The sequence below is a fragment of the Notamacropus eugenii genome, chromosome 6 (genome assembly GCF_028372415.1).
Source record: "Notamacropus eugenii isolate mMacEug1 chromosome 6, mMacEug1.pri_v2, whole genome shotgun sequence".
NCBI classification, from domain to species: domain Eukaryota; kingdom Metazoa; phylum Chordata; class Mammalia; order Diprotodontia; family Macropodidae; genus Notamacropus; species Notamacropus eugenii.
This window is the reverse complement of record NC_092877.1, coordinates 45,829,955-45,851,623: the sequence shown is the minus strand read 5'-3', so window position 1 is coordinate 45,851,623 and position 21,669 is coordinate 45,829,955. Positions and strand designations below refer to the sequence as shown.

The 21,669-nt window shown below is 42.2% G+C and overlaps 1 protein-coding gene across 2 annotated transcripts in view; it reads right to left on the bottom strand.

Annotated features, from left to right (window-relative positions):
* The window catches only part of DNAAF9 (dynein axonemal assembly factor 9), a 156,060-nt gene that overhangs the window by 34,630 nt on the left and 99,761 nt on the right, over window positions 1-21,669 (bottom strand). For both annotated transcript variants that reach the window (XM_072619757.1, XM_072619756.1), the window contains exons 22-27: window positions 17,649-17,795; window positions 12,169-12,257; window positions 11,467-11,568; window positions 11,055-11,172; window positions 8,368-8,456; window positions 6,673-6,831 (exon numbers count right to left, since the gene is read on the bottom strand). In XM_072619757.1, the coding sequence (XP_072475858.1) occupies window positions 6,673-6,831; window positions 8,368-8,456; window positions 11,055-11,172; window positions 11,467-11,568; window positions 12,169-12,257; window positions 17,649-17,795 (704 nt within the window). The remainder of the gene's footprint in view (window positions 1-6,672; window positions 6,832-8,367; window positions 8,457-11,054; window positions 11,173-11,466; window positions 11,569-12,168; window positions 12,258-17,648; window positions 17,796-21,669) is intronic.

Genomic DNA, 21,669 nt, shown 5'->3' with positions numbered 1-21,669 from the left:
ATGTTATTTATCTGTCTTAGATGATTTGTCATTATTCAAACTACGTTCTGTGGAACCCTGGAACTTCGCATAGAGAAAAGTTGTAATGAAAGAAGTAGCACAAACAGCAAAGCTACTCACTTGGCCATTTAAGAAAGATGAAGCATTTGTTTGAAAAACTGGCTTCTTACAGATCTAGAATCAGTAACCCAGTAGTGTTGGCTGCTTTGTCTTGTTAGAGGCATGTAAAATAGCTCATTTATATTTTTAGAATTTTTTCCCACTATTTTTGTAAGAATTTCTATTATTGACAATTGGATAACACTGAAAAATCTGAAGAGGCAAGAAAGGAAAAGTTCGGCTGAAAAAAAATTAAGAGCCTAACTGAACATCAAGTCACAAATACAGAAGAAACGTAATTATGAAAATGGCTACACTTACAGTTCATGTTCTCTCCAAGTAAGCCTCATGAACAATACGTTATGCTACCACATTTTAAGGAATAATTCCATAGTTTTGCCAAAACACCAAAGGAATTTACAAATAAAACAATTCTTCAGAGGAGACATGGTGTTCTCAGTGTCAGTATTTCCTTCAACAGCATAGACAGTAACCTAGTAGACAGTTTCATGACTATCTGTAGCCAATTAGCGTCTCTACAATTAGTGAGGCTGGTCTCTGGTGTAAGTCCATTGCCAAGCCCGCAATCGAAAAAGGCCCATACTTTGCAGCTTGGTGTAGGACCTGTCAGATGCTCCCCTAGCACACATAGCATTAAACAACCCAGTTTGCCTCCATCCATCCCTTTAAGCAAATGGATATTACTAAAGAGACATCTAAAGACTTTGATGGAAACAAGCAAAATACAGTGAACTGGAAATAAAACACTCCCATTTTGGTTTATGTAACAGGAAAATAAAAACTTTTACAAAGGACTTTTGAGGTGAATATTATTCCAAATTTTAAAAACATATTTACTAAAAGCAAGCAACCATGTCCTCACTTATTAAAAAATGTGTAAGATTATTAAATTCAGAATCATATTGATTTGAAAACATGATTTTAAAAAAGTCAATCTTATGGCTTTTGGTACTGTTAACAGCTAACATCTAAGACTTCTTATTCATAAACCCTTAGTTTTGCTCATAAACTAAATATGTTACTTGGACCACCTATTATTATTATTAGGATTATTGTTAGGAAAGTGCTTTACAAACTGTAAAGTGCTACAAAAATGTTGAGTTATCATCACCATCATCATCATTGTCAAGAGGCAATATGGTGAAATAAAGTACTAGACATAACCAGAAGGTCTGAGTTTGAGCAGGGGAACTCTGCCTCTTATGGTGTAGCCTTAAGTAAGAAACTTCCTTTCTCTGGGGTTCCGTCTCCTTCCTTGTATAATGAACTATAAAATTTACACTCCCTTCACAGTTATTGTGAAGAACTCACTCTGTAATTCTTAAAGCAATATAGAAATTAGGATCTAGAATTAAAATTTGGGGTTCCCCCACCTTATGATTCTATTATCTAAGCTCAAAAGCCCCAATCCCTTTAGTATTTCTTTCTGGAACCTATTTGCAGCTATTCTCTGGATCCATTCCAGTTTCTCAACATTCACTCTAACACATAAGACATACAAACTAGACACATTCTGATAATATTTTAACCAATGATGAAAAAGTGGAAAAATTACTTTCTATCACATCACTCTTCCATTGTCTCCGTCTTCTGCAAAACCACTGTGAGGAAAGCACTTTATAACCCTTTCAAGCACCATGGAGCAAGGATAATAGGAGATCTGATCATAGATGTGCAGCCTATAGAACACTATACCTCCTGTTCTAGCCACTGTCCCCATCTAGTATCTTACAGGGTTTCTTTTGGGTTTGAAGTGCGCTACCTTATTCTCCTGCATTTTATCCAGTTTATAAGACTTATTCAAGGTCTTCCTTGTCTTCCTACTGGAGGATTAACTGTCCTACTCCAAGAGCAGGCCTACCTAACCATGGACATCTGTCAGTCTGCCCTACGGTAGGAAGAGTAGGGGAGCCGAAAATACATTGGGGGAAGGACACTTGCAACCAACAGTTATCCTTACATTTAAAACTAGAATAGCTTGTTCCTAAAATTTCTCTAAGGCCCAAACTCAATTTATAAGTCATAACAAGTACCATGAGAGATTGGATTTAGAAGGGACATTAAATGGCCATTCAGTCTAACCTCCTTTTATAGATCAAGAAACTTAAGCCATGGAGAAGTTAGTTGACTTGCCTGGGATTGTAATGCTGGGTCTTCCTACATTATATCCATCTCTCAATTTATTATTCCACCTATTTGAGGATGAGTGTGATTCCCTAACACCCCAGTAAGGCAAATCCCCTGCTGGTTTGGGCTTCTCCCTTACAGCTTTGTCGAAAGGAGTTAGCCTGTCACTTATCAACTTCAGATCTCCTAAAGGGAGAAAAATAATTCAAAGCCTTCACTCCCCACCCTTCAGAAAATGCTGAGGGATTTAAAGAGTAGTGTTATGGTTTCCTCACTTCTGCAAAATGATAATGGAGAGACTGAGTGGAGAGCAGTGCATATACACTGCCATACAATACAAAATTCCTCTCAGTCATGGGCTGCAAAGGGACCCAGCGGTTAGAACTTCAATGCATTCTACTCTTAGAAAAAGAGGTCACATTTTACTCATCCTCTTTTTCAGATCATTTAGGGGGACAGTAAGAAGACTTTGACCTCAAACTTCTCACACCTTCTTTAAAATTCTTGCCCCTTAGACAAATCACTACTTTTAAATCTTAGACCTAGGAGGTTGGCCTTGTTTTCTCTCATATTAAAAAAAAAAATCTTTGGAGAAAAAAAGATAAAGTTTGGTATGTGAGACACCGATTCTCATTTCCTAGAGCAGAATTAGACAATAAGCCGCTCGAATGAAAGTCTTTCAAACCAGCCTCCAAGGGCTTTTCAGTCATTTCAACACAATAGCTTTTCCCTTAGAGAGGAATGGGCGGGGACCCCCATCAGACTGTCCTAAATTTTCAAAACATTTTCAGCAGAGAATTAACCTTTACTCATTCAAAAGGAAAAAAATAAAGTACAAAACAAGCTTAAATCTTCCAGGCTAGCAGCCCAAGCCCAGGGGAGCCAAGTTCTTCCTAGACAGAGAGAGAGAGAGAGAGCCTTTAATCCATGGACCCCCAGTAATGCTAGGGCCTTCAACTAGCTCTCCTGGTCTAACACAATGGCTAGACAGAGTAATAAAGCACTGGGCATACAAATAAAGAAGGGGCCTTCCTGCCCCTGGCCCAGAGAAGCTTCATTGGATAAAAGTGCCAGAAGAGGACCCTTTTTAATCAGTCAGCCAATTACATTGATGAAGAGCCTACATTGTTCCAGGCAGGGAGCAGAGGACTGGGGGTACAGAAAGAGCTCACAATCTCAGGGGGCTAGTGCTTGCAGGGGAAGCTCAACTGTTACCAAGCTTATCAAACACTCAGTTTATCGATCTTCTGCATCTCAACCATACTCTATTGAGAATGCATTCCTCCATCATCTCCCCTGATGGAACTGGTTTTTCTTCCAGCCACAGTTCAGGTGCCACACTCTTCCAAGAAACCCTCCCTGACCCTCACCAGCTGGAAGCACTTTCTCAAATTGTCCTGGAACGCTTTGCTCAGGTCTCTCCTTTGCTCAGATGTCTGAAATCATACAGATTCTGTCAGTATTCTACTTTACTCAGGCAGGGCTTGTGATTTTACAGCTCTCTCTGCACAATCCCAGGCACATAACAGGTATATAACACACGTTAGCTGAAGGTAGATTTTCTTACTAGAGTAGTAAAATCCGTGGTTCTTCTTCATCTGCCTCTGTCTTAAGATCACCTCCATCAAACAGGGGGGAATAGCATTTTTTGTCCAAAGTAAGGATACTTCCTAAGGATCTGTCTCCTGAAGTCTATTACTTTCTCTGCCTTTGTATTTTCAGTTGAATTTATGATTTAATCAGGTGAAGGGTTTTTGTTAATTCAATTTTAAAGACAACAACCAGTCAGTCAACAATTTCAGTGGATATCTAACCCTTAGGGCCTTCAATGCCAACAACCAATATTGGTGAACTCAAATGGAACCTGCTAGTCCCTGGAAACAAAAGAAAACCTTACTTTGTGTTCAGAAGGGCAATAGACTTCCCCTGAAGGGTTAGTCAAACTGTTCAAAGACAAAAGCCATCTGTAAGCAGTGAAACTTTAAACCTCAGCTCATACCAAAGGAGATGGACCAAAGACATACAGCAAAGCAAACTGTCAGGATTCAATATTGGAGCCTCAAGGGCACAGGCCTAGCCAGTAATAACACTGCTCTAGAGATACAATATTGAATACAAGCTGTGGATTTCCATAGAGACGCTACGGGTCAATTCAGGTGCTACAGTAACTCAATCTGAGGGTCCTGACTTGCTAAGACAGGAGCAAGGTCTTTTGTATGAAAGAAAGACCAGTCTTCACTCCAGTCACATGGAAGATGCTGCTCTTGCCAAAACTTCCAGTTGTGAAACAGCTACTCTGGTTGTGAACTGGAGAATCAACAATTCAGTAAATATTTCTTACATCCCACTATGGACAAGGTACCAGTCACAAAATGAGAAAGAGCCCTTGCCTCCAACGAATTTATATTCTCGGGGATGGAGAGTAGTACAAGGAAACAGTACACCACCAAGAAAATTTGGTAGGAAAGCACTAACAAAAGGTGGATCCTGGAAGGTGTAATGGCTAGAGGTTCATCAGCCTGACTGGAATGTAGAGTTCCTGAAATAAAGTACTATGAAATAAGGTTGGAAACATGGATGCTAGACTAAGGAGACTGACCTTTATGTCGGAGATAAGGGGGAGTGAAGCAGTCACACCTGGGCCTTTGGAAGGTTATTATTTTGGCCGTTGTGTGGAGATTGCTGTGGGGAAGGTGGTGGAGTCAGGAACACTAGAAATCTGAATCTCAAAACAAACAATTTTCCCTCTACCAAGGAAGGTGGAAACTCCATCAGATGCGTATTGTAAAGTTCCTTATCTTGCTCCCAGTCCCACACCCTAGCGCTGCTCCTTACTCACTGGGCTAGAATTCATTCTGGAACTGCTAAAAAGAAATGGACAAGGCTGACGCCAGCTGCTTAAAGGTTCAGACTACTCATTTGCCCCAACAGTGGCATATACACTAGATTAAAAAGTCAAGGCAAAGAAAGCTCTTGGCAGGGTTGTACCTTGCCTGGGATGGTGGGGGGGCGGTCTAACCCCTTTCCTCCATCTCTTAGACCTCAGCCCTCCTTCTTTAAGAAGCCGTACTGTCAGAGTAGGGGCACAAAGACAGCTTTTCCTCAGCCTATTCCCTAGTGGAAACAATGAGCCAATTTGGGCTGTGACTGATTGTGAACACGATCACTGCGCCTGAGTTCCATGAGGGACACCAAGTCTCACCACTATCTGATGGAAATCCCCACTGCACATTCCTGACCAGGGGTTTATCCAGCTTCTCCTAGTAGATCTCCAAGGAGGAGGAGTTTCCTATCGATGGCAACTACTCAACTCCACTTTCAGAGGGATGGCTGTAGTTGTTAAGAAAATTTTGGTCTTTCTGTAACTTCTAAAAAAAGGTTTTAAAAATTATAAACTCAATAATAAAAGCTGGCATTTATATAGCACTTTAAGGTTCGCAAAGCACTTAACAGGTACCTCATTTGATACTTAAAACAATCTCCTCAAGTTGAGTGCATTATTATCCTCATTTAACAGATGAGGAAACTGAGGTTTAGCGTGCTGAAATGACTTTCCTGGGTCAGACTTAGTAAATTCTGGAGCAAATTGAATTCAGATCTTCCTGCCTCCAAGTCTAGTGTTCTGTACCACTGAGCTGATTCACCCAACATGTAGACATAAAACAGGGGTCAAAATTTTACATCACATCCCTAGCCTTCAAAAAGCTATATGAACTAACAAACCATAAACGATCAAAGAAAATGCTTTTGTTTTGGGTCTTCTAGGTCTGTTTAAGTTCTGCCACTTCTGATGGTAGAATTTTCATTCATTTTTTCAGTCTCTAACCGAAACAAAAGATGTCATCAGTATGTGTGCCCTGAATATGTGATTTTCTTTTTGTTGGTTTCACTCTGCATCACCTCATACAGGGCTTTTCCACTTTGTTTTCCTCTTTATATCATTTTTTTTTTAACAGTACCATAGTATTTCATTATATTAACATATAATTTATTCAACCACCCTCCAATTGTTGTATATAAAGGCGGTTTCTAATTTTTTGCAATTATAAATAGAGCATCCATGAACATTTTTGTACAAATCATTCCTTTTCCTCTTTCTATGACTTTTTAAGCAAGAGTTCCAACATCAGAACTTCATAAGCTAAAGGTTAATCATCGCTATGACTCCCAGCTCCTCTAACCAATCCTCATAAAGCATGGGCTCCAGCCTCTTGGGACCCTGCCAGAATGGAACCTAATGACCTTGCTTCAGTCTAAGCAGGGCAGAGAAGAGCAAGACTATCACCTTGCTCCTTCCAGATCCTCTCTTTATGCAGCCTAACACTGGCACAGCTTTGGGGGCTGACCAGTCAGTCCCACTGCTGACATACTCTCTGGTCTTTTTCAGAGGAGTTGGTGTCTAGCCACATCTTCTCGGGAACTTACCCTTGTAACACCACCAATAATCTGGTCTTTTTCCGGGTGTACGCTGATTGTCTGGCACTGCGGTTCTGCTGGGCCTCCAGGGCGCTGGTCAAGTATCTCTGGAAGTGGGCTGCACTGAAACATTCAGAGGTGTCCATGGTCTGCCTGTATACCATCCACCTAGAGACAACACAAACTCACTGAGACATAGCATGATTTTTTTCCCCAATTGCTGTTTAGATGACTTCTATCAATTATTCTGGTTATAATGAGAACTGCTTGAAGAGAAGCCACTGTTCTTTGTTGAGTGGTATGGAACAGAGCTGAAAAGTCAGAAGAAGGGATTGTGCAAGGCCACGTTCTGCCAGCTCTGGGAAGAAAGGAAGCAGGGAAGGATGGTCTAAAATCCCAGAGTCCATCTGCAGCCTGCTCTTTTTTGGAGCTCCTCTATAACCTTAATCATGCTCAGACCCCAAAGCCCTCCCTCCTTCCCATGCTCTCATTTTTTGCGACCAAAAGCTTTTGTTTGATCTACATGGACACTCCCTCTTCATAACTAATTCCAAACCACAAGCACATTTTCAAAAGTATTTACTAGCAACTTAGACAAAGAAGTAAAAATATGAAAATAAGCTTGTGGAGAGAGAAATACTGATTTGTAGAGCCCAGAGAATTTTATCCTAAAATTTTCCTTTATTTGATTTTACAAAAGACCTGTACAAGTTTGGATTACTTAAAACCTAGTTCTGCTCAAATTAACATGTACTAGGGTAAAAGTGGGTAGACTGGAAAAAATTGGGATAGACTGTGAGTTCTATGAGCACAAGGATTGTCTCTACCTTTCTTTGTATCCTCAGTGCTTAGCACAAGGTCTGGAACAGAGAAGGCCTTTAATTTATGTTTACCGACTGACTGACTAACCTGAGAGGAATGGAAGCCCAAGGCTAGTTAGACAGGCTGCTATTTAGTCAATCTGTCAGCACTTAACAAGAACAGGGTTCCCCAGCACTTCCCAAGGACCTCCCCTTACAGGGTTTCCAGACAAACCTACTCCTCCTCTAGCTCTCCACCACTTCCTTCCTTTCTTCCTTCCTCTCAGACAAAGCCTGGACATACAGACATCAAAGCCCAGCTAAGCATCTCAGTCAGCAGGTCTTAATTTTTTTTCCCAATTAACTAGCATTTATTTTCTCTCTCTCCTACCCCCCACCAAAAACCAAACCAAACCAAACCAAACAAGTGTCACAGATATGCATCAGCAAGCAAAACAAATCCCCACACTGACGTAGTCCAAAAATGCCTGTCCCACTCTTCATCCTGAGTGCATTTAGGGTTAAGCATTCAGTAAGGCTTTCTAAAGAGCATTTCTTGCCAAATAGAGAGATGGTCTGTGTGAAATGTGGGAAAACCTCAGCAGGTGTCCTGCACGCTAGGCTCTAGAAATCCCTTAGTACACAGCCCTTGCTTTGGCGTGGATTCATACATCTTCAGAGGATCAGATTACAAAGATGCCTTAGCCCATTATTTCCCCAAGTTTCCATAATGGTCACTGCCCTTATTTACCTCTTCAACAAGGCCACAGTTGACAAAGAACTGTCCAATTGCTCATGCCTGCATGGGGACACAGCCAAGCACACGGCCAAGGTGCCCTTTCATCAGACTGAGACCTGCTAAATCCTTTTCACCCAGAACAAAGACAAGATCAGCCATACCAACCTTCCATACTCCTTGTGCAGAGTGACCAGGAAAGCACTTAGATCACTGGCATGACAGCCTGGCAGGCCGGTGACAACACTGATAATCACCTACGGGTAGGAAAAGATATCCAACAAATAAGCAAGAGGTGTGTGAAAACATAGTACCAGGGTAGAGACCAAATTTAACTCACACGGTATGGGAAGCACTCAGCAAACCTTAAAAGGCAGCTCAGTGGCACAGAGGATGGAGCTCAGGACTCAATGACCCTGGGCAGACCACTTAATCTCTTTCAGTCTTGGCTTCCTCCTTTGTCAAATGGACTTAACAGTCCTACTTTAGAGATTCGTTGGGAGGCCCAAGTAAACTATCATACGTATAAAGCGCTCTGCAGACTCTAAAGCGCTACATAATTGTTAGCTACTGCTATTACTGCTCCTAATAAAGTGAACTTTTGTTATCATTGCCTAAGACACAGCCATTCACCTTACAGAATTTATATTTTCTTAGGGGCACAGACTGCAAATACAATTATAATAATTTTTATGGCAAGTACATTACAAAGCTACCCCCCAAAAAGGCTAAATAAGGTCCAAGGTGGAAGGTCATTACAGATTTAGAGCATAAAGGAAGGAGGAGGCAGCACTGAGGTGAGATTTGAAAGACAGATAGTGCTTCACCAGGTGAAGGGGGAGGAAGGATCTTCAGGAATATGGAACGCTGGGAACAGAGAACCCAGGAGGTTCAGGCAGCAGAGGTTAGGCCTAGATCATGTGAACAGAGAATGCATAAATGAGGCACATAACACACAAAGCTGAAGGCCTTGAAGACTGGAGACAAGGTCAGACCAAAAGTAAACATTTGAAATTTACTTGGGAGGCAGATAGGGGGACACTAAAATTTCTGAGCCTAGAAACGGTTAAATTATGTGTTGGTGGTACGAAGGATGGAGGTGGGAAGAAGACTTAGAAAGGCTGACTGGAAATGAGATCTGGACCGTGGGAGAACTGAGAAGAGGGTAGGGATGGCCATGGGAAATGTTATAGGGATGCAGAGGGAGGGAAAGACTTGATGGCCAGCTAAGGAAAGGTAACAGAGAAGACATCAATAACAAAACCAGCCTTACAGACATGAGAAAACAGGGCTACTGGCAGTGTCATAGAAAAAACCAGTGAAACTAGGAGGAGAAAAAGAATGAGTATGTTTTTGGCATGATGGATATGAAGGGCTAAGGTAAAGATATCCCATAACAATCAGAGATGTATGGATCCATGGCCCAGGAACATAAACACAGATTTGGGAATTGGCTGCATGGAGCTAGTTGCTGAAACCACAAGCATCAATGAGATTAAAAAGAGAGAGAGAATGTAGAGAAAAAGGAAACATGTACAACTAAGTTAGGAACTTCTGAGAAAGGTTGCTGGGCAGTCAATATGCCTTAGTCTGCCATCCATGAGTGTGGCTGGAATGATTTCTTCCCCCAGCCCCCACTGCCTCTGAGAATCTTCCTTCAAGGTTCAATTCAGGGACCAACTTCATCATGAAGCTTCTTCTGACTCTTTGGATTGTTGCTGTTTCCTCAGATTACTTTATATTTTCCTTGATATATATTTATATTCCTTGACAGAAGGGACTGGTGTGGCTCTGTCTGTGTCCCCAGACCAGGAGGGGCTTAATAAATTGGACTGAATTCATTGGAAGAGGAAGGAAAAGTGCACATACTTTTCTTTCCTTAATAATATAAAACAAATGACACTGGGTTATTTCAAAGCACAGAAGCCAAACCCAGCTCTCCATGCCCATGTGCTAACACCAAGCTCCAGGAGGCCCAACCCTCAGGATCAATGTCAGCCCAAAGGAAAACTAGGCAGTCCCTTCCTCCTACTCCCCCCATCCTCCCAATCTTCAGGTCACTTGATGGTTATCTAGTACAGTAGAATACAATGTAATTCAATAAATATTAATTAGGAACCTATGAAATGCAAGGTACTGTATCAAGTGTTGGACATACGCAGACAAAAATGAGGAATGGTCCCTGACCTTGAAGAGCTTCTACCCTGGGTTCTTCTATGCTACTGCACCAAAATCGACCCGTCTGTGTGATGACCTTATGTCATCCTTAGACATCTCTCTAGAGTCCCCCTAAGTAACAAAAATGACCTGTTCCATTTCCCATTTTTCCAAAGCTCCAGTTTCAAGTAGCTGTTAGCTTCTAGTTTTTCTTGACAAAGATCCAATAAAAATAGACACTAAGGTGTTAGGCAGCTGCTAGGGAGCAAAGTTCATTGGAAAGTACAAGGAGGGAAAGTAAGAGGACCCTTGGGAAGAGGGTTTTACTTGTTTGGTATTGGCCATCCTGGAGTAGGTGCCAGGAAAAGTGGGCTCTGGTAAACCAAGGTAGGTTTTGGTAGCTCTGGAGAACGGGCAATGGAGGGCCACGGCCTTATGTACGAGTTGTATAATGGGAAGGGTCCTGGTGTTGCCTAAGCTTCCTTAGGATCAGCTACAAGGGCTAATGCAGACTTTTGTACACATTGTCCAAAGCAGGTTTCAGATGTACAATTACATCAGGCTCGAAGGAGGTGTCAGCTTATGAAAGAAATCTTCTCTTGGACTTTGTTGAACCCCAAAGAGCTGAGAATAGAATCTGCATTAGCTACCCTGGCCCCTCCTTTCAGTTTCCTGGCTTATTGGGTTAGCTTGACTACCTTTTCATTTTCCACTTTCTGAGCAGGCCTGATTTCACCTTGTTGCAAGATGACAGGAAAATGGGACCTCATTACTGGCTCCTGGCTGACACTGCAGATGGCAAAATGCTGGAGAAACCTGGAAAAACAAAAGCTGATGTTATCATCTTCCAATCTCCAAACAAGCTGAATGTGCCCATTCAAGCAGGAAACTCTATATAGACTTGCCCTGCTGTAAAATAAACTTTGGGGCACTTTCCTCTTGAGAATCAAATTGCCCCCAGTGTGATACAACTGCCTTGGCCAGAGATGGGAGCTGGGAAAACCCCAGGAGCTTGACCCCTATGCCAACCATATAATTCACTGTCACTCCCAATAATAATATGCAGAAAGTTTTATAAATCATGCACAAACAGGAAATCCATGGGCTTACCTGTCCAGATCTGGGAGACGGGCATTCAGGAGTTTGAGCTGATTCCCTCTTTCCCCAGCAGGATAGGACTGGGCATTGAAGAGTTTTTGCACATTGGAGTACCTGAAATAAGAAATATTGGTTCAACTGGGTGCTCCATAACTTGGAGTTCATTTTGCTTATAATGAATTCCTTGGCAGCTCTTTTCAGACAGTCACGTCATGTTTTCATTTGTTCCAAAACCCTTCTGTTTCTAACACCAATATGATGCTGAATGCTGTGATTATTCAAGGCTGATTATATGAAATACTGCACAGTTTTCACATTTTCCACTTTTCTGACACGTGGCACATGGTCTTATCACTGCTGGTAGCTCACAAGAGAGAGAAAAGCAGGTATAACTGAGCTCTCGGCTGGTTTGCCTGCCAAGGAACTATGGGTGTAACGGAAGTTTGATCAAGATGGCAGCAGCTCCAGCATGATTTTCTGATTCTTTATTATTTTATCTCTCAAGTTCCTTTTCCCCCTGAGAATTTTGGATAATAGAGCATGTGACACATAGATAGGCCAGGCTGATAAACAGATGTTAGCATTGGTCCTTTCAAAGCCCCAGAAAGGCACAAATGTGAGGTGGACGGAGTCAAAGACCCTCAATTACAAGGCATACATCACTTAGCAATTATACCCAGGGAAGAAGCCCAAAGACTTAGAGCAGCAACTTACAATCTTTTTTGTTCTTCAGATAATCCATCTTCCTGGATCACTTTTAAAGCCAGCTCTGAGTTAGCTGGGTGTTGCCAGGGAGAGAAGACCTAAAAAAACAGAATCCATGCAAAGAGCATTTAAAACCCAACAATAGGATGTAGAAACCACATGGGGATTTGGCTGTTGTTGAAAACCTAAACTGTCAGCTCAAAGCAAAACCACAAAAACAAACACTCTTTCCTCTAAATGGGGTCTAGATGCACATTTTCCCAAACAAGCATCATTATTCTCTGGGTCTCTGATTTTGAGGTGTTTACTATTGACAGAGGCAACACAAATACAGTGAAAGAGGTGAGAGTGAGGGGGAAGGAAAGGGAGGAAGGGAGGCAGGGAGGGAAAAAGGGAGGGAGGGAGGGAGGGAGGAGAGAGAGAGAGAGAGAGAGAGAGAGAGAGAGAGAGAGAGAGAGAGAGAGAGAGAGGAGAAGAAAAGAGAGAGAGCACACATGTTTTTTCATCATGGTAATGTTTTCCCTGGAGCATGTAATAAACAAGGAAGACCCATGTCTCTCTGTGCAACCTGCAGGGAGGCTGGAGAATAGAGGAGAACTCTGGAGACACCCTGTTAGATTCACTGCTGGGTCTTTTGCCCGGGTCTATAGCCTAAATAAATAGGCAAGGGGATAAAGGCAAGGTAGGAAAAAAATTTCGAAGGAAAAACCAGTGTAGGGTCATCGTCGGAGCCTTCCTTCCTAGGCTTTGCCATTGGGACTCTGGGTGCTCCTAGAGATTTGATTGAGGAGGATATAGACTTTTGCAGAATCATAAGTCAAGAGAGAAGCAGCCTCTCTCTAAATTTTCACAGCCTTTATCACAGAAATCAACAATGTCCTCACAAGGACTGAAAAAGCTGTTGTGAGAGAAGCACTCTGTAACCCTAAAAGTGTTCACTAGATAAATATGAGCTATTATTACACCAAAATTCTTCACATGTTTCCATGTTCTTCTATATATTCATTTAATTAATGAATTCAATAGCTCTTTCTTGAACTCTGATGCAGCAAGTGCAAGGTGAGCCCTACGGCATGGTAGATCTTGGGAGCAGATGCTCCTTGAAGCAAGAGGGCCTCTTGCCTGGGCGTGATCAGTGCCCAGAAGTGTCCCATGTACCTCTGTACCTTAACCATTGACATTTAGTAAAGAAGAAAAGATAAAGTCAGAAGTTCCCTCAGAAAGGATGGCTCTTTCCCAGTGGGCAGGACTCGGTGATGTAGGGAAAACAAGGAATTAATAATAGAATGATATCCAGGAAAACTGGGCTCAAACACTGGCCCTGCTATTAACTCACTGTATGCTCTGCTACAAGTCACTTCCCTCTCTGGGCCTGTGTCCTTGTCTGTTTAACATGAGGGATGGATTAGATAATATCTAACAGTTCCTTCCATCTCTGAAATTCTTTAATTCTAAAAACTTTTAGTTTGAGTCTGCCAGGGTTACCCAGGTGATGTTCTCTAAAAACCAAAAATAATGGGGCATAGCAGATGTGGAGCAGAAATAGTGGCCACTGGCCACAGGCTTCGGGGTCAAGGGGGAGGCCATGTCCTGGGCCTGGCAGCTAGAAGACAGCCTTAAGAATGAGCAGTGCATTAATGGTTCAGAAAGTAATGCGGAAAAATGAAAAGAGCTGAAGAAGAGGGGATTAACTTGGGGTCAATGTGTAAGAGGAAAGGGGTCACACAAATCTCTCAGGATCAGCCTGGAAATAAAATGTAAAACTGGGAAGGAATAGGGAAAGCAAAGATGCAATGCTCTCAAAAGCAGGAATAAGAATAACAGCTGACAATCCATAGCACTTCACAACTTCCAAAATACTTTACAAAAATCTTACTGAATCCTTAGAATGAACCTGGGAAGTGGGCCAGGCAAGTGTGAGCCCCATTTTACAGATGAAGAAACTGCACTGGAGAAAATGGCAAAGTAACTGGGTGAAGGTCATGTCTCTCCCAAGCAGCAGAACCAAGACTTGATTCCAAAGACTGCTCTTTCCTCTGTTCTGCAGTGGGACGTTAGTTGGAACGTACTGGTACTCAGGGCAAAGAGGAGGTAGGCAATGACAAGACTGAATGGACTCACAGATTCCAGGCTCCTCTCCTTAATAAGAAAGCACAAAGCCCTTCACTCCGTCTGTGTTCACACAGAATTTCATCATCAATTAATTAATCAGACATTTATCAGGTGCCTACTGTGTTTATAGGAGAATACAATGACAAAAAGGAAATGATCCAAGTTCTCAGGGACGTTCCATTTTAATAAGGCAGTTAAGATATGCAAGAACATACATGAAACACATATAAAGTAAATGATAATAATGAAAATAATGGCCAGTCTTTGCACGGAGCATTAAGGTTTGCAAAGCCATTTATAAACGTCATCTCATTTTACCTTCCCAACGACTCCAGGAGGGAGATGTCATGACTCTCTTATTACAGACGAGGAAACTGGAGCAGACAGAGGGGAAGTGACTTGCCCAAGATCTTACAACTACTAAACGGCTGGGGCAGATTTGAACTCAGGTCCTCCCAACTCTAGGTGCAGCACTCCACCCACTAGCTAAGGGGGTTCTGGTAGGTTTCTTACAGAAGGAAATACTTGAGCTGAGTCTTGAAGGTGACCAAGAATTCCAAGAGATAAAGGTAAAGAGGGAGAGCATCCCTGGCATGTGATGAGAGGCACATCCAATGCAAAGGCAGGGAGATTGGAGAGAGGGTGTCCCGTGTGAGGACCAGCAAGTTAGCCAGTATGGCTGGAACACTGTGTGTTGTGGGGAAGTATCAAGTAAGAAGCCTGGACAGATACATTTGGTGCCAGGCTGTGACACACCTTCCATGCCAATCACAGGTGTTCATATTTGATCTTAGAGGCACTAGGGAGCCAGGGGAGTTTACTGAGTAGGAAGGAGACAGGATCAGACCCCAGCTTGACAGCAGTAGGAAAGATGAAGGAGAAAGGGGAATGGCTGGAGGCAGGGAGACCAATTAGGAGGTAACAACAACTGTAGGAAGAACCACAAGAGTGAGAGCCAACATTTAAATGACACATAGAGGTTTGGAAAGCACTTTACAAACATCACATTTTAAAACTGTTATTCCGATTGATTACAGAAAGCCAAGCATCTAAGATACCTCTGCCAGTCAGCAGCTCTCAGAGCTGGGCGGACAGAGGGGCTCAATCCTACATAAACAGGGCAGATGCTAAAAAAAAAAGAAGAAGCAGCTGATTATCTGCTGGATTTTCCTAGTCAAAGTGTGTTTCTTGTACTACCAGCTCTTTAAAACTGAGGGGGAAAAATTATAGAGCCGGCTTTGTTGGATCAGTTTGATCTACCTTAGGCTAACTCTTGCTTTTTTAGACTTTTGCATAACAGCTCAGCTCTCTCTCCTTTCTGAAAATCTCCCAGCTGGTCTTGGCATCCTCCCCCTCTCGATTTCTGGTGTGACCGAAGGGCACCAAAGCTTGGAAGAAGAGCTGGTTTGGTGCCACCCTTCAGTTGGGCAGACCCCAGGCCCAACCAGGATAAGAACTCTCCCACAGAAAGGAAGTCTTTCCTAATCCCTCCTCAAATAAGCATGTCCATATTAATAGGTCGTAGTCCAGAGGGGAGGGGTGTGGAAAGGGGAGGGCAGGTAAGGGCCTTGAGGGCAGTATCCAGTACAGATGAGGAAGGTGCTAATACATGCTGTTGAATTAGACTGTATATATTGGAAGCTTCTCCAAAAGGTGCTGAGCTCCACCAGCCAGCCACAGCTATCTACCTCCAACATTATGCTTAAGGAGGAAGCAAACTGACCTTTTTCCTGTAATAGCTTCCAGATCTTTTAAGTTTTCTTTTTTTCCCCTTTCCAAAAGAATCTCAAACAAGGGGAACTTTACTCGCTCTGTGGCTGTCCAATAAGCTATTTCCCAAGCCCAGTACATCTTTATAATGTTCTTGGAGGTGGGATTCCTTGAAATGATATCTCTCTGACTTGATTGTTGGCAAGATCTTTGGACAAAGGAAATTGGCATCCAAAGACATCATTATCCACATTGGATTTTTCCCCTCCTTCCTTAATTGATACGACAAAAATTCTTGGCCAATTCACTTTCACCATTAAGAAACCTGGCAGATAAAGCCATGTTTAGATTTCCATCTGCCAAGCCTGATCCACTTCTCTAAGGGCTCCCATCTGAAGAAAGACTAACCCCAGGTCACCCTCCCAGGAGTTGCCAGAAAAGTCCTATCATAGAGTTAATTGGACAGAGGGCAGGAGTAGTAAGATAAGCCTGGAGCAACAGACAATGAGATACACTGAGAAAACTAGGAAACAGATGAGAGAAGACTGTGAAATCTTTTCCCTGAGCACCTTTCAAAGCCACTCTTTCTAGCAGGGCTGGTGCAGCTTTGGGGTCCTCACTGTTGGGGTCTGGAAAGAGGAGACAACTAGCCATGAAACTAGTCAAACAGACAGGAAGTACCATACTCAAACATCAACAAGGATAACATCTGTTTTCTAAAACTGGAACGAACTAACTAGACTAGACCACAAATAAGAATTCCGATAGAGACTACGGGCTATTAATAAAGGAGTTAATAAATAAGTCATCACTAGGAGCTAGGGATATCTACAAAAATGAAGAAGATTTTTCTCACACAAAAGATTAGGAGAGTCAGGTGCAGAAGCGTGCCTCTCATACTGCAGGGAAGAAAGGAACTGGTGATTAGAGGCTTGCACAGTCAAACCTGGGTCAAGGATTCCACTAGCTAAGGCCAAAGACACTTAACATCTAAGCTAAGGAGTCAAACATCATGGCAGTACCACCAAGGATGATTTTCTCCAGACTGTGACAGAGTTTTTAATACAACCATACACCTAAGCACAGGTCCAAACCCAGGGACTAAAAAATCCAGGGGTGGCCCTTAAGAGGAAGAAATAAAATCAAGTATTTGGTGAGAATCTTCATAGAAATTAAAAATCCCTTAGTTATTTAAATCTTTAGACACCTGAGCCTCACATCCTCAAAATCCAGCTCAAGCCTTGTAGGTTGGCTTAATCCCAGTGACCCTCTTCCATGTAATCTTATCAAATGGGCTCAAACTATCTTATGCCTTATGCTTTTCTTGGCCAGCGGCTTCGAGACTCTAGGTGGTATCAATCCAAGCTTGGCCTTTTTGGGGACTGGAGCTATACCCCATTTTGGCAGCTGCCTCCATGAGGTCTCACCAAAGGTCAGTGATAGTCAACATAGGGCCTTTTCCTGTTCTCAATGAAGCATCCATACAGCTCTGCCAATTCATTGCTGTTTTCCCACTCACTTTTAAATTGCTTGAAACAAACCAACAGTAGTTTTAGAATACAAAAAATATTTAATTAAGCACCTACTGTGTGGGGAACACTGTGCTTATGTTTTGCCTCAAATTGGCTCAATTTCCTTAAAGAGGTCTTGAAATAAATTGCTGTTACCTCTGCATAGAATGCTTGGTATATCTTGGATTTGGGGAAGAAGGCAATCATCAGAAAATTGCTTGATGTGTGGAATTCAACTGGAAGATAAGGAAGCAAGGAACTTTTGAAGTCTATCAACAAGGCAGCAACAACACTGGTGGAGTCCTAAATAGAAAAGAAAAGAAGATTTTTACTTTTGAAAAAGGAAGAGAATGTTTCCATCTATATTTGTGCTGCCCATCATTTATACAGTCAGTATGGAAACCAATAACCACAATCATTTGTCCATTCTCATTTCTTCCACTCAATAAACATTTATTAAACTTCACTATGTGCAAGGCATCATACTGAGCACAAAGATACAAAGGAGCCTGCCCTCTAAGAGTATACACAGTCTACTAGACAGTTATTATAATAATGAATATAATACAAGGTAGAGTGTGATGGGTACAAAGGACAGATTATAGACAAAGTGATATAAAAAAATTTCAGGAGAGAAAAATCACTTTCAGTTAGGGGTAACTGTATTAAGCCTTAATGGAAGAAGTAACATCTGGGTTAGTCCTTGAGGAAAGTGACATCAATCCAGAGATGGTTGTGGGGAGATGTATCCATTCCAGGAATGGGACAAAGTTGGAGTTAGAGCATAGAAATTTTAAGAAGGCAGACTGTCATGAGACAGAGAGAGAACAGTGTAGCTTGGTTGGAATACAGAGTATGTGAAGGGAAGTAGTACGAGATAAGTTTGGAAAGGTAGGTTAAGACCACACTAAGGAAGGCTAGAATACCATTTATTTAATAGTTTGAATAGAGAGGAGTGAAATGAGTGGAGCAATGGGATGACTCCTTGGGCTGTGGTATAAAGCACAGACAGGCAAAGGGATAGGCTAAAAACATGAAGACCAGCTAATACACTGTCACAACAGTCAAAGCAAGAAAAGGTAAGGGTCTGAACTAGGACAGTTACAGAGGATGTGGTGAGGAGGGTACAGAGGTAGGAAAAAGTAAGACTAGACAACTGATTGGCAGTTAGGGGGTGGGGCACAGGGGAAGAGTAATGACCCCTCCAGATAGTTGGAGTAGTTAGCATTTCTACAGCATTTTAAAGGTTTACAAAGAACTTTAGATACACTATCTCACTGGACTTCCATAATAAGCCAGGGGGGCAAGTTTTATTATTAAGTCCCATTTTACAGATAAAGAAACAGAAGCAGAGGGAGGTTAAGTGACTTGCCCAGGGTCACCCAGCTAGCATTTTTTGAAGCCCAGTCTCTCTGCCCCCAGGTCCAGCCTGCTATCCACTACACCACCTGGCGGCCTCATCAGTACTGCCGGAACTCTGTGTATTCTCAAATAAATCAATGACTCCCACAAAAAATGGAGAAGAATGCAGTTAGCCACTTTGCCAGTCTTGGCAGTTCATGTTTTGCTTCTGCAGATGTGACAGTATTCCTGTTCTAATACTGTCCACCTTTCTCCTTCCTCTATCTCCCCCACAGTGCTGACAGAAACTTAGGGAACTCTCAGGTTTCCATAGGAGATGTTAAAAACTCTACTTTCCAGAGAAAGCCACTTCCTCCTCTATCTTGTAAAAGCACTTCTCCCATTGGTCAGGGTTCCTACAGGCATTTTTTTTAAGTAGATGAAGCTTATCTTCCTTTCTCCTTCCATTACCAATTTCTCTCAATTCCTTCCCCTATTCCACTTGGGCCCCATTTGGCAACATCCTGTTTTCAGATAGGTGGCATAGCTGAGAAGCAATCTGATCCACTAAATAATCCCTGTTAATGTATTAGCTGATATTAAGCTACAATACCTTTTAGACATAGCTCAACTCTAATGGGAGACTGAATCTCTGACAAGCCTTCTAGAGCCAAGGAAGGCATCTTCCCAGTGATCAAATGGCAGGAAACCTGACATATTTGGAAGACAGATTTTTGTTCCTGGTAGCCCGTATAGCACACCTCATAAGGGTCTACTTATTCTAACTCTTCACAGGAGAAGCTCTAGACCCACAGAAGGAGGGACTAACCTCCCAACTTAGGTGCCAGAAATATAAAGAGGCCCAAGTTAACTCCCAAATACACCTCTGGACAGATGTGAGAAATCAGCTTTACTCAGGGACTTCCTCTACAGCAAACGAAGACATATCCTGACTCTGAGGCCAGTGTCACCCTGATAGCTAGTATGGGAAGTTGAAGAGTGTATATATATATATACACATTCAGAGTCACTTCAGGAGTCAGGTATGTCTTAGGACATGGTCCCCTTTCTAACAGACAATAGCCTCAACCCAACCACATACAGAATTACAACAATTCTCATTAATAGAGACTTAATATCTTCTCCTCAAGGAACATAGGTTATAGTTCTATGGGCCTGCTAGGACATTTTTTCTTTTTCTGTAAACACTAGTTAAAATTCAGTATTAGTAACATGTTATTAAAATTGAATTCATACAAATAATTTTCTTTTAACAAATTATATACCTTTGGGATTTAATAAAGACTCACCAAAGAAAAAAGTCACATCCATCTGATCCCCAGAAAAATGCACAAGTCCACGACATAACACAGCAAGGGCCCTTGGGTTTTAACCAAATGCAAAAGCTTTATCAAGAGGGAACTGCCAAATCATCAGCAAGAAATAAGCCTACGTTCTCATGAAGGACACACAGAAAGTGAACACAATCTTATTCGCCAGTTTCAGAGCACTTAAAAGGGACTCTCTGCTCAAGGCTGATTAGAACTAATGAATGGAAGCAGGGAACAAACCAACAGAAAGTACAACCCAGAGAAGTGGAGATGCTGAAAACGGGTCTAGGTTAGGAAGGATTTTATGGGAGAGAGATGACAGATCCATCACTAACTTTTAAAGAAAGGCAGGCATCACTATGGCACATATATAACCTTTTGAAATTTATATCCTGGGGACCAAAAATGCCTTCCCAGCAACTATAGCCATACGCCCACTTCAGACAGCCTAGGATGGCAAATCTGTTTTGTTCTCATTAAAAATTCGCACACAAGTATGCCACTGACAGGTTCTTCACTTCCTTTCAGAAAGCTAGCCTGTGGGAGGACCAAAGAGTCACTCCTTTCTGTGCTGTGAGGTTACTATCACATGTTGAAGTTGCCCACAGCCTTGCCCGAATCACCTTCCTTCACCTCCTGCCCTTTTGCCTTCATTGTTGCTTGCCCCCATTGCTGTTAAGAAACAATAAAACTCGACTTTAGGCTTTTTAACAAATATCTGGCACTGGGTCAAGGCTGATAGCTGGATATCGAAAAAAACCCCACAATTGCATGAAAATTCTATTGAATGAAACAATTAAAGGAAGGTCAGTATTAAAATAGCTACTGAATTACAAAGGTTCAGTCAATGTAGCATTAATAAGAAAGGGAGCAAGGATAAGGAAGGTCTCTTGTTTTTTCTGTATTATGGTTGAGATGCTTGTACCATCCTAACCATTTGCTTATTAAATTAAGTGGGAGAGACTGCAGCGACACAGAGGTATTGAGTAAGTGGCTAGGTATCTTCTCTGCCTACCATGGGACAGCTCCCCTGCTGACATTGCCCATGGGAAGCTCGCTTATCTGGCCCTAATCAGATACAGGGTCCTGCATGACACTGATAGGCAGCCTAAGAACACTGTGAACTCATGTTTCATGTTGCAGTTGACCAAATATCACTAATATATGGAGATTATACAGAGAGCCCAAGTGCTCCACTTTCCTCTTTGACATCAACAGGGAAAGGACGTGACCATGGGCAGACTCATTGGAGTCCGAGTACCAGCCAACAGAGTAACCTTCAGTGGGTCAGCAGAGGGAGAGGAAAAAGCACAGGCTTGAGTATGTAAGACATTCTACTCAGTAACCTGTGCTCTTAGGCATTAGTGCAGTTAGGTTGAGAAAAGGTTCCCAGGTGACCTTTACACTGGATCAGAGGCAAAGACAAACAGTCTCCTTTGGGGCTGTCCTACACAACAGCATGGACTGCCTTGGAATTCTATCTTGTAGTTGTTAGTTCTGAGTGA